The sequence below is a fragment of the Egretta garzetta genome, unplaced genomic scaffold, assembly GCF_000687185.1.
Source record: "Egretta garzetta isolate BGI_Z169 unplaced genomic scaffold, ASM68718v1 scaffold173, whole genome shotgun sequence".
NCBI classification, from domain to species: domain Eukaryota; kingdom Metazoa; phylum Chordata; class Aves; order Pelecaniformes; family Ardeidae; genus Egretta; species Egretta garzetta.
In genome coordinates this window covers 689,727-701,554 of record NW_009259112.1, presented here as the reverse complement: position 1 = coordinate 701,554, position 11,828 = coordinate 689,727, and the positions used below count along the sequence as shown (strand labels likewise).

Sequence of the window (11,828 nt, the reverse complement as noted above, 5' to 3'; positions counted from 1 at the left end):
ACTCATCCAATCCATACTTCTTGAGCTTCCCTATGAGGATGTTGTGGGAGACAGTGTCAAAAGCCTTGCTGAAGTCAAGGTAGACAACATCCACCATTCTCCCCTCGTCTACCCAGCCGGTCATGCCATCATAGAAGGCTATCAGATTGGTCAGGCATGATTTCCCCTTGGTGAATCCATGCTGGGTACTCCTGATGATCTTCTTTTCATCTACTTGCTTGGAGAGGACACCCAGAATGAGTTGTTCCATCAACTTTCCAGGCACAGAGGTAAGACTAACCGGCCTGTAGTTCCCTGGGTCCTCCTTCTTGCCCTTTTTGAAGACTGGAGTGACATTGGCTATCCTCCAGTCCTCAGGCACCTCTCCTGTTCTCCACGACCTTTCATAGATGATGGAAAGTGGCTCAGCAATGTCGTCTGCCAGTTCCTTCAGCACTCATGGGTGCATTCCATTGGGGTTTTTATATCCTCCATTTGTAAAAGCTTCACTTTATGGGGGACTATGCCTAAATGCTGATCACCAAATGGTAGATGGCAGTGACAAATGAGATGTAAAGCCCAGAAGATTTGAAGGATGCACTGACATTTTTTCCTCTTGCAGAGTAAGATTGCCGGGTCAGGTTTAAGGATGACTGTCATTTGAATGAGAGGTGAAAAGAGTGGGCGGTAAAAGTGACTGAAAGGGGTCAGTGGGTGGCTTTGTTGAGAAGTGTTCTGGCATTAGCCCATGAACCAAGTTAAGGCAAAAGGGAGGCTTATGGCTGTCACTAAAGAAATGGGATCTTTGATTACTTTGGTGAGGAAACTTCATCCCTCCTCAAAATATGTACATAGGATCATAAATGTATCTTCCACAAAGAAGGAAGACAGGAGGAAGATAAGATCCTAGATCTACATTTTTGTTCCTCTTAAGAGAGTTAAAGATGACAGACATGCTTCCCAACCAGTATAGGCAAGTACTGACAGCACAGCTCCTTTAAAAAAAAAATGTTAGTCTTGCTGTGAAGAAGTAGCCAACTATCATGTTTACGTGTACCCTCTTTGTTTTACTTTAGCTTAACTTTAGCTGAAGGTTACATCTATCTTTAATATGAATCAAAGTATATTTTTTTGAACATAGGAGGGCAGTTACCTGCTTTTAAGATCCATGAAGTCTTTGCCCTTTAATTATGACAGCACAGAAATTGTATGGACCCTGGAAAGACTGTCACAAGCTATTCCAGTTGATTCCACATTTTAGAAGAGGCAAGCACATCACCAAACATCATGCTGAAACTTAAAGTAGTATCAGAAACATGAGCATCACTTAGCTGTCCAAGTTCTGTGACTCTAGACAGCCAGCCGTCTGCTGCCAGAATGAAATTTCTTAGAACAGAAGGGGTGCTGTTGATCTCCATCCTTTCTGAGACTAAGCTTGAACAAAAGATGTAGGACTGTGTCTGAGAAAGTCTTAACTGCCAGTGTTTAAACAGACCATAAAATTAGTCTGCTGCCATCACCTAAATTCACAAGAGAAGATGCAGCTCCTGTTAAAAGAAACAATGAAACTGGGAGTCCAGGGTAAATATGTTGTCACAGAAAACAAAGGTTTTTAGGAGATGAAAAGTTTATTTAAAAACTGCCAACATTTAACAAAAATGATTTTAAACTATTTTCCATTTTCTACAGAAATACAATAACTTACAGCTGTGCTTAGTCCATTCTGTCACTAATACATATAAAACCACGTCTGCTGATAAATAAGTGAAAAAAAAAATCTATTTACCAACCACCACCACTAAAATTGTACCTGTAAATTTTGGAAGACGTCTGCATAGAATAGTTAGGACTGTAGGGGTGCTCTTTTTTTTTTTTAATGTATTTTGTACTACTAGGATATGTAAAAATTTAATTAACATGCAATACAAAATATTGAGATAAACAAGGTAAAACTCAGTGTGCACAACTGGAAAGCAGTGCTAGGATGCCCTCCTATGCTTCTAATGAGACATCAGAAAACTGAATGTTTTACAGGGCAGAATTCAACTTCCCTTCACAGCAAAACTAGATTTATAACCATGAAAATCTATACCTGGCTAGGATCCACTGAAGATGGATTAAAGGTGTGGCAAAAATTATCTAGTACCAGATAACAACAAATAATTGTAGAACATCTCAAATCAACATTAAGTAGATGCATTTTAAAAGGGAAATTAGCTGTTACCTAGTTATAAGCATTTGTGAGATGACAGGGCGACAAACGTGCAGTTTATTATTGCACTATAAATGTATATAGCATGCTTGGAGAACAGTTAAACTTAAGCCATTCACTACTTATTAAGACTTTCTCCCTTCAATATTGCATCAATTGTCACATGGCACATAAAAGCTTACCATTTGTACCTAAATACCTTGCATAAATCTCAGGCATTGACCCATACGGAATCGATATGCAATAATTCCCAAACTATAGTTCTCTCTAGCTGCCCTCTTAAACCTGTACTATTCCACAACCTTAACACTTTCTCCTCAACCACAGTGCTAATGAATATACACTACCCTAATTGCTTTTTAGCTTGGATCCATAAATATGACCATTTGCAAAAGACAAAGAAGTCACTTGCAATCCATCACACTAAAAATGTTAAATCTACCATGTAGTGGCTCTTACCCTCTCCACAGCATGGCCTGATCCTGTGTCAGTGAAGTCAGTGGGAATTTTGTCACTCATTTTAACAGATGTAAAAATCAAACACTTGGATCACAAACAAACCAATGACCAGACCCTGCAAATTATTTCTGTACAGGGAACCTGGAGTCTTTATTACTTGCTCATACTAAGCTTCCTGACTTAATGAACCCCCAAATTAAGTAAACCAAGATTGTACATACCAACTCAGGGCTTCCCTACAAACTCTTTCTACCTTCTGTTCTAGCAGCCAGTAAGATAAAATGAAAAAAAACCCAAACCTATATGAGCAGAACATGTCCTTGCTTTTTTAAGTTTTGCATTTAAGACGATGAGCAATATTTGCGGTAACACCCTATGATTTTAGGTGCCCATTTTCGAACATTTGGAATGAATCACATTGTCTAGGTGGAGAGAGGAAAGGGGCTAGCATTTTCCAGTACAATTGAGCCCTTTAAGGAGAGCTTTCAAATCAGAAGGCATTCTAAATTATGAGTAACTTTGAAAGCCTTTTTGGTTTTTTTTTAATGATTCATTTTTGTAAAAATAACATCAGGAAAATACTGAAAATTAAGTACCAAAAAGACTACTTGTTATTTGTAATCAACTACCAATTTCTGTTACTAGCTTGCGTCCCAAGCCTCCCAGCCTCCTGTGATGCTAAAGCAGTTCATCCAAAATATGCCTGTCTGTTCCTCCCTGGAGCACTCCTGAAGGGTATCCCCCCAGGTAGGACACTGCCTGAGCATCTCCACGTTCTCCCAGCCTGCAGGACCTTACAAACTCTTTCACAGTCTCAAACGCTCCCTACAAGCACTTGGAATAAACACCACCACTAATAATTTGGTCTGTGTATGCACACATTTGCCCAAGTATCATGACAGCAAGGCAGACTAAGCCAGAGAGAAGCAGCAAGAGACCTCGCTGCTTTCAGCAAAATCCCTGACACTGGCAGCAATCCTGCTCAATTCAGCAGCATTGTTATTGTAGCTATTTTTAATGCTGCATGTGTTGCTCCAGTGAATATAACACACAAGATAAACCAAACGCCAATAAAATAACAGTTAAGGTACTCAGCAGCAGAGAATTCAACCCCTTAAAAATGTGATTCTTTGTACTCTAATTTCTGTAGTTTCAAATTACATTTGTTCCTCAAAACCCTTTGTTTCTATCACAAAGCAATTTCTACAAAGACTAATCCAACAAACAAAAAGAATTTGCATGAGTTCAAATGACGTGTACTACAGCAGAAGATAAAAAAGATCAGTAAAGATGCTGAACTTTATACAAAGACATTTATTTTATATTTGAAGGAACTTCAGAGAGTGAGAGCCTTGTATTCTGCAACTTCTGTTGGACATTTTCTCTGCAAAAATGTCCATTGACAACATTATAATTCTGACCTCTGAAAGACAAAATGACTAAAATACCTTACTTAAAGTAGCTGTAGTAACCTTTATGCATGTTAACTACCAGTGGCCTGAAGCCACTTTTCTTTTTTCCAAGTGGTGCCCAAACAGGACTCTGCAGCAATACTGAATGGTTAGACAGGTCCAAAGGTCGTAGTTCCAGAACATCACATAGTTATGAGCTTAATGTGGTTTGTTGGAAGTCTCTCTTCCATCATTTCATGTAAGAGGCCTCAAGACATTGGCAGCTTGAAGTAATTTAGTTATGTATTTTCTTCCTTTACACAATTTATATTGTTACCATGAAAAAAATTAAAGCTTGATTTTGACAGCTTATTGTTTGCACTTCTTTCTAAGGGGAAGACATGTCTTGTTTCAATTTCAGTTTTATTGTTTAGTTTTTTGTGTGGCAGAGTCTGGTCTGCAAACATTTCAAGATGTAACTATTCTCACTGGATTAAAAAAAAAAGGGGGAGTACTTCACCAGGCATAGACTTCAAAAATCCACACTTAGAGAGTCATACTACAGTCATCAGTGTTTTGTAATAGTAATAAAAATATCAGCGCCGTCTCTAAACAGAGCTCTCGGAACATCTTCCAAGTATGAAAATACAATGCAGCTCTGTTCAGTTACGTAGCAGCAAATCTTGTCTTCCTACAAGCATGCATAACTTGTGTCGACATGAATAGGAACTGCACACATGTATATGAAAGCAGCTGTTTGATCTTAAGTGCTTATGATGAAAATATTGTCAAATTCATTAGCACAGTAATTCCACAATATAGCTCTAAGAAAGCCAACTAAAACTCCAGATTATAGTCTGGAAGAAAGAGATAATGGGTTTCAAGTCAGATTCTAATATAAATCTTTCCCTCTAAAAACTTCAATCGTTCCAGTGCAAGAAGAGAGCATCTCTTCCGTCCCACAGTTCAAGACATATTTCTTATCACGCTTCCATCTTCCAGTCTGCTCCTGCCACCAATATTTGTTTCATGGACAGGTAATTTTTGCCAAGGTAAACAGAACACACAACTACGTTACTAACTGTCTAAGTAATCTAGGACCAAAAACGTGATCCTTAATACATTGCTAGCTGACTTCATGCTTTCCAGGTTCATACTAGTCATTAATGGGATGCTGTTAATCAAGCTGACCCAGGATACTACACATGCTTTATGTATCTTTCATACTCAAACCCCATCACATCCTCTGCGATGGGTAAAAGTTGTTGCTCAAGTTAAGTTCTTAAGTTCAGACTCCAGTTTGTACCTGAACCTACCCATTTGTCAGTGGTCAGACAACATCTTACAGTGAAATTATCCTCTCAAGCCATTCCCACACTTCCTTCACACATTGATTACATTAATCTGTAACTAAAACCATCAACCAAGACAGCATCCCAGAGCACCTCAAAACAAGCAGCCACGTAGTATGTCCCTAGCTACACAGAGGCAGGTGTAGATGCCCATTGAGACAAAGCTTTGCCATGGAGATGGCTCAAGCCTAGGTCAGTCTTATCTAGGTACTGTAAACAGAAGAGTGTACATTTAGAAATGTCTGTTAGCTACTCTGTGCCTGACATGAGTTATGAACATACTTGCTAAGACTAGAGGTGGTCTATTTTAATTTTGAAATGCAAGAGTAATCCCCATCCATCCAATTATCTAGTACTGCTGAAATTTCACATTTGAGTGCTTTTTTTCTTTCCAAACGATACCTTTTGAGCAGGCTACCTGTTTGTTTTCTCCCTCATTGTTGCTCTCTCTGCCCAACAGAAACAGCAGCTTGAAACTTATCGCAGTCAGGAGGCACTTTGGGCAGGAGAAATATACAGCAATTTTGGCGAAGACTCTAGCTTGAAAATCTAATCCCCTCAGTGAATAGTCTGTTTGGAATAGAGGCAATGTTGCCATTGTACAAACGCCTACAGTTGTACAATGTTTCTCCCCTGGGTCTTTGGACCAGCACAATTCCATTAGTGTAAAAAAATCCCTTATATAGACAAGTTTGAAGGAAATGACAAAATAAACCATTCATGTTTAATTTCACTGGAATACAAATGTGTTTCAAATTCCCTTAAAATTTACAGTTATGTAAACAGAGATGTATGGTTGGAGAAGTGCTCTTAAGGAAGAGTCAAAAGATAATATCCCCAAAGACCGAAGCTTTGCAAAGAGCAAAACTTGAAGAGCTAGCTCCCTCCTGCTGTCTTTTTTTTGAATTGTATATGACCAGTCAGAATAATTATTTTTTAGTCCATCATCTATTGGACTTGCATGGTCTTGGTTAAGTATGAGTTACCAAAGTGTGATTTAGCAGGCTGAGATTCTGTAGTGTATATAATACATTCAGAAATGTGTATCAAGTGTCATTAATTCTGGATTGTTGAGATAAAATAAATAAATAAATACCAAGTATGAAATGAAGGTAAAGTAGTCTGTTCTAAGAAAGTATTTCCAAATACAGCTCTGGCTGTGAGTATGAATGTGTATGTTTGAACTATTTTCTGTCACAATTCCCTGTATCTGCTTTTCAGGATTTCAACTTCATAAACTTTCCTATCAAACTCATATGACAACTAATAAGCAAACAAAAACCCAGTTGCAATAGTAAAAGGCATGGCTCCAATACCATTACTAGAGCCTTGAGAAGGAAACGCAGCAGTCTGGTGTTCTTCCAAAGGTTGCCAATACAAAAGTAATACCACTCACCAAATACAGTCTGAATCCAATAACATAGTGGCAAGATGTTACTACAGTAATGAGGAACAACCTGGAAACAGGTTTAGCTGATACTGACAGATCCTGCTATTCTTTTTCCAGACACTCTGTTTCAAAAGCATTTCAGACTTTTTTCTGTTTTTTTCCTAAAGCCAAATGATTCAGAGTCCACCTTAATGCAGAAGTTAACAAATTAAAAATTAAGAAAATGGCATGGTAGGAAGCTGACACACAGTGATTTCTTGAAAAGATTAAAGAACAAACTGCATTTGCTTAATAAAAAGGTATACCAGTTCTTTAATAAATAAAGTGACAGACTACTTCTCTGAATATGAACTTTAGGACTGACCATTAGAAGAGTGAGAAACACATGGTTAGCTAACACTTGCAACCAAGACATGCATTTGTGTCTGAAAAGAGAATATTGCACTAAAAGAAGAACCCTGAAGGCTTTAAACTCTTCCTTCACTGACCTAAAAAAGTAACTAACCATTTCCTATAAGCAGTAGCAAACCTGGCTTGGTCCACATCCCTACAAGTTGATAATACTTTATCAATGAACCGGTATTCCATTTCTGGACCAAGAGAGTCCTGCATAGGAGCACGCTTCAGGCGTTTTGTTTCTTGGGTATAACCTTGTTTGCTGCTGGATTCATTCAAACCATCAACATCCATAGCCTGGGCCATGTGACTTGTTGCAGGACCGTGGTGGGAATTATTCAGAGTTTCATCACTGCTGTCCACAGATGATACCACCGCACTCAGAAGAGGAAGTTTGTTGCTTAGGTGGTGCTGAAGGTAGAACACACACCTTCTTCAGAAGAAAAGGAGGGAAGAAAAAAAGGAAAAGAAAAAGAAGTCATGCATGGAAAATAATCTGCTATTACTGCTTCAGTTCGTTTGCCATCCCACCAGATTCCCCCACAAACAGACACAAAATCTGCGGTCCCTGCTCATACTTTCAAAAAAGGGCTCAGCATCACTTTGGCAAATCCACTGTTACCTAGTCAGGCACATACACCCAGCTGGCAAAGCAGAGGTTTTCTGCAGCTGATCCATCTTCTACCTATCTTTTGCTCACCTTTTGCCCTTTAAACATTTTAAGTGTGAGGAGACTGATTAACAGTATCTTTTGTCTCTTGCACAAACTATAGGGACAAGTGGTGCTCAAGCCAAATAAAATTTTCCACTCAATAGCTCTGATCATGCTCTTGAATGTTTGCCGAACACTTAAGACATGGTAGCTTAGAAATCTTTTATTGAGTGGTACCTTTTAAAATCAGAACAATCTGTCTGGAAACATCAGGCAAAGAAGAATCCATGAATCAGAAGGACACTCTTTTGACCAAGTCCTCTTACCTATGACACCACAAGGTTTCGTGCCCTGGGTAAGTATCAATCAGTTCAGTGCAGAGCTCCAACTCTTCCTCTAAATGGCGGGGGAGATCCGCGCTCTGCTCCTGTGTGCAGGCAGCTTCTGCCCCTGCACCCTCCTCCTTCTTTTGAAGGCTAGGGTTTTGCTCATTTACCATTTGATTTTGTACCAGTACATTATTGTCAGTCACAGTTCTGCCTATCAAGGACTTGAGTAAGAACTGACGGTAATGAAATCCACTATGGTCTGAGACATGCATGGATACCCAATATTTAGTGGATGAAAGTTCATCAAGGAGAACCTGAAACAAAAAGCAGCGACAGTTATCAACCAGTATAAAGGAAGAATTTACCACCACTGTTTCTCTATTAAGGTAACCTCTCCTCTGGGGGTTTCAGCCACTGAGCCATTGGTTTAAGAACACACATGGAAAAATGAAATAATCCCCAAGTCTTTTCCACTGTGTGCTGACACGTATCTTGGCATCCCTGCATGAAAGAAACAATACTTCTTCTATCCTCTAAAAAGGTAGGTGTCTCGGAAACCTTCCCAAAGGGTAAGGGGAAAAAAACCCCAAACCACTCATGATGAGAAGTAAGCAGTGCTGTAAGAATCTCAAAATGGTTAGGAATAAAGACTACTTAGAGCAGGCAGAGGTAGAGGGTACACTGAACTACATGGATATCAGAAGTATTTTAGTTTTTGCCTAGTGCATTAATAGGTGTCAAAGGTTGAGTGAGTGCTTAATTAAAAAAAAAAAAAAAAAGAGGATTTCAAGTAATTTACACTTTCAGTTTCCAGGAAAGAATGCCAACAACTAATATTATGTTCCACATCCTAGAACCTGTGGAATACAAAACTATTTGTCCATAATTAAGTTTCTGACTTGTAATTGGTGAACTCCCAGAAAGGCTTTCACAATAACTGTGGTAAATACTTACATTGGTGACTGCAGCTGTATTTGTAACACTGCTGGCACCTATGAATTTTCGCTTAATTCTGAATGGTTTTAAACCTTTGAAATTTATTTCTAGCAAGAAAGGTGACTTTGACTACTGGGCAAAGCTTTTAATTTACTTTCTCTATTAGAACTAATGGTTGTACTTCTTTAAAGGCTCTTTCCTCACATTGCTCCTCCTCTGGAGTTTAAACTCTCCAAAGAGATCAAAACTACCTTTTTTTGTCAACTTCTAAAGACTTTTGATATAACCTTACTGGTATATTCTTGCTTTTAATGTATTTACCTAGGCTACCTACGTCACTTAACAGGACTGGCTGATGGAAAGCAACTTTCATAGGCACAAGGCTTTCTTTTTTCTCCTGCAGCACAAGAGGCACAGCCTCCCACAAAGACAACCACAGAAACAGTGCAAGACTAGTTATGCACCTTTTTTTGCGGTGCGTCCGTTCTAAAAGATATTAGAGCAAATACAAACGACTTAACTAGCACCTTCTACCTGAGATACTCAACATGCTTTTTTTAGGTCTTGACAAGAGATACCAGCATCGTCATCCTTTTACAGATCAGCAAACAGAAGGGCACTATAAAATAACAGCCCACACACAGGATTCTTAAGGGGGCCAAACCCCTCATCTCCAGTTCTGCACTTTAAACCACAAGATGAGCTTCTCTCTTCTCAGCAGAATTAAGCTTACTATTTTAAATTTCTGAACATTAAAATTTAAAAGCCTATTAAAACTAACATAAGGTTTAAGGGCAACATGAAAAAAATCAGACCAGTCTTTATTCAGCTAGAACTGATACTATGCACATTATGTCCAACTTAGAATAACTTGATTCATTTACCTGACATGTTTATAAGCTACAAAATTACAGGGGAATACTGTAATTATGTATTTTAACTCCCTGCACAAAGCAAACAGAATGATTCCCAGCATCACTCCTTACCTGAACTAGAAAACCTCTTAGAAAAGCAAAACATCCTGTAATTATGAAGTTGAGTATTCCTACCTAAAGAAAACAAAAAAGTTTGTCCATCCTTGCTGAACTACATCCAATTTTGTACCTGTACAATTTCTCTGAAGCATCATGATGTGTACGAATTTTAACAGACTATACTGGTATTACCTGCTTACTCTGGTTCTCCAACTAATTACACACCTACCTATTAGTAGGTGTCTGGAGCCCATGTTTTTCTCCCATTAGCTAACTGTACTGTCACGTGAGAGAGCTGAAGTCAAGCTTTCTCATCCTCTTCCAAGGGAAGTGGTCCAATACCACAAAGATTAGATTGGTTTGGAGCAATATATTCTTGACAAATCCTTAACTGATATTAATGAATACCATTCAAACACTTTCTATAATAAAACAAGGTAATTTTTTTTACTGTTGAGTGTAAGAAAGAATAAACATCTATAGCCAGTGAGAAAACCTTCCTACAGGACCAAAAATTTCCTCCTCTAGTATTTGATATCTCTTTCCCAGAGTTTGAATGGAGTTTCAGTCTGCAGAAGCATTAGGATTATGAAAGTGAAGGAAAAAGTAACCCTACCTACTCTGTTAAATCCTCCAAAGCAAGCCAGCAGTTTCATAAATAGTAAACCTGTTTTGAGAAGTCCTATTTCAATGATAACACAACATATACATTATATTTCTGGGCATCTGTTTCCTTGTACACCGTAATAAGACCTACAGGCAAAGTTCCTATTATAGCAGAAATGTGGCCCTAAATAATACAGGGTACTCTAATTTGAGGCAACTTTTCAAGAACTAAATGGCTGTAGAATCACAGTGATTGTTTTATCTGCTAATTTTTTTCAGCACAGTTCTAGTCTTACATCTCAGTGAAATTTACCAGTCTTTTCATATATTCAAACACACAAATGGCTGAAGGGACAAATTGAGACATCACGCAAGAAAGCAACCTGTATATTTTTGTGAAAATCTGCAATGTCTGCTTTTTCCTCCATCTGTGTTCGTATTTGTTTTTTTCCCCTCATATCACAACCTGCAAATAATCACTTTCTAATTCTGCCCTTTAAAGTTACTTAGACACAAATTTTATCTAAAGATTCTTGGTATATTTTATATTCTACACTTTTTCCTAATTTTCTTGCATCCCAAACACCTTCTGCTAGGCCATCTGAAGAGATGCATTGGTGGTGCCATGAAAAGAATCTGGACTCAACATGGAGATTTCCCAATGGGTTAAACACACTGCTCAAGGAACAGCAGCACCATTGAAATTTTGCCAGAGGTAATGAAAGCCAGCTGGAGAAAACTAGAGAAAACTATCACTTTCTTAGTAATCAGCCTACGAAGAAAACCAGTAGGGGAAGTGGGATGGTGGGCAAGGCACATGGACTTGGAAGTGATCAAACAAATTTAAAACACTTCCTTCACAGACATGATTGTGATTTGTCACACAAAGCATTGACAACTCCCAATGAATAAACCCACCAGAATAATTCCAGCTCTGAGAAGATTTATTTCTATCACAATGCAATTCTTTCTGTTTATTTAAACTAGTAAGGAATAGCAAGTGCAAAAAGCACTCAGGGTGTTATCCTGATCTTCAAACTACTGTTAACTAAAACATAAACTGACTTTAGTTTTAATTAACAGTGCTAACTTTTTCCCCCCCTCTCTTTTTAACAAAGCTATTAAAAACTTAAATGAAAGTCCATGCTTCTT

At 38.3% G+C, this 11,828-nt stretch overlaps 1 protein-coding gene across 1 annotated transcript in view; it reads right to left on the bottom strand.

Moving 5' to 3' along the window:
• Positions 1–283: 283 nt before the first annotated feature.
• Positions 284–11,828, bottom strand: part of PTAR1 (protein prenyltransferase alpha subunit repeat containing 1) — a 28,726-nt gene continuing 17,181 nt past the window's right edge. Inside the window, exons 6-8 of the mRNA XM_035891050.1 lie at positions 8,158–8,474; positions 2,448–7,612; positions 284–294 (exon numbers count right to left, since the gene is read on the bottom strand). Coding sequence (XP_035746943.1) covers positions 7,264–7,612; positions 8,158–8,474 — 666 coding nt within the window. The 3' untranslated portion in view covers positions 284–294; positions 2,448–7,263. The remainder of the gene's footprint in view (positions 295–2,447; positions 7,613–8,157; positions 8,475–11,828) is intronic.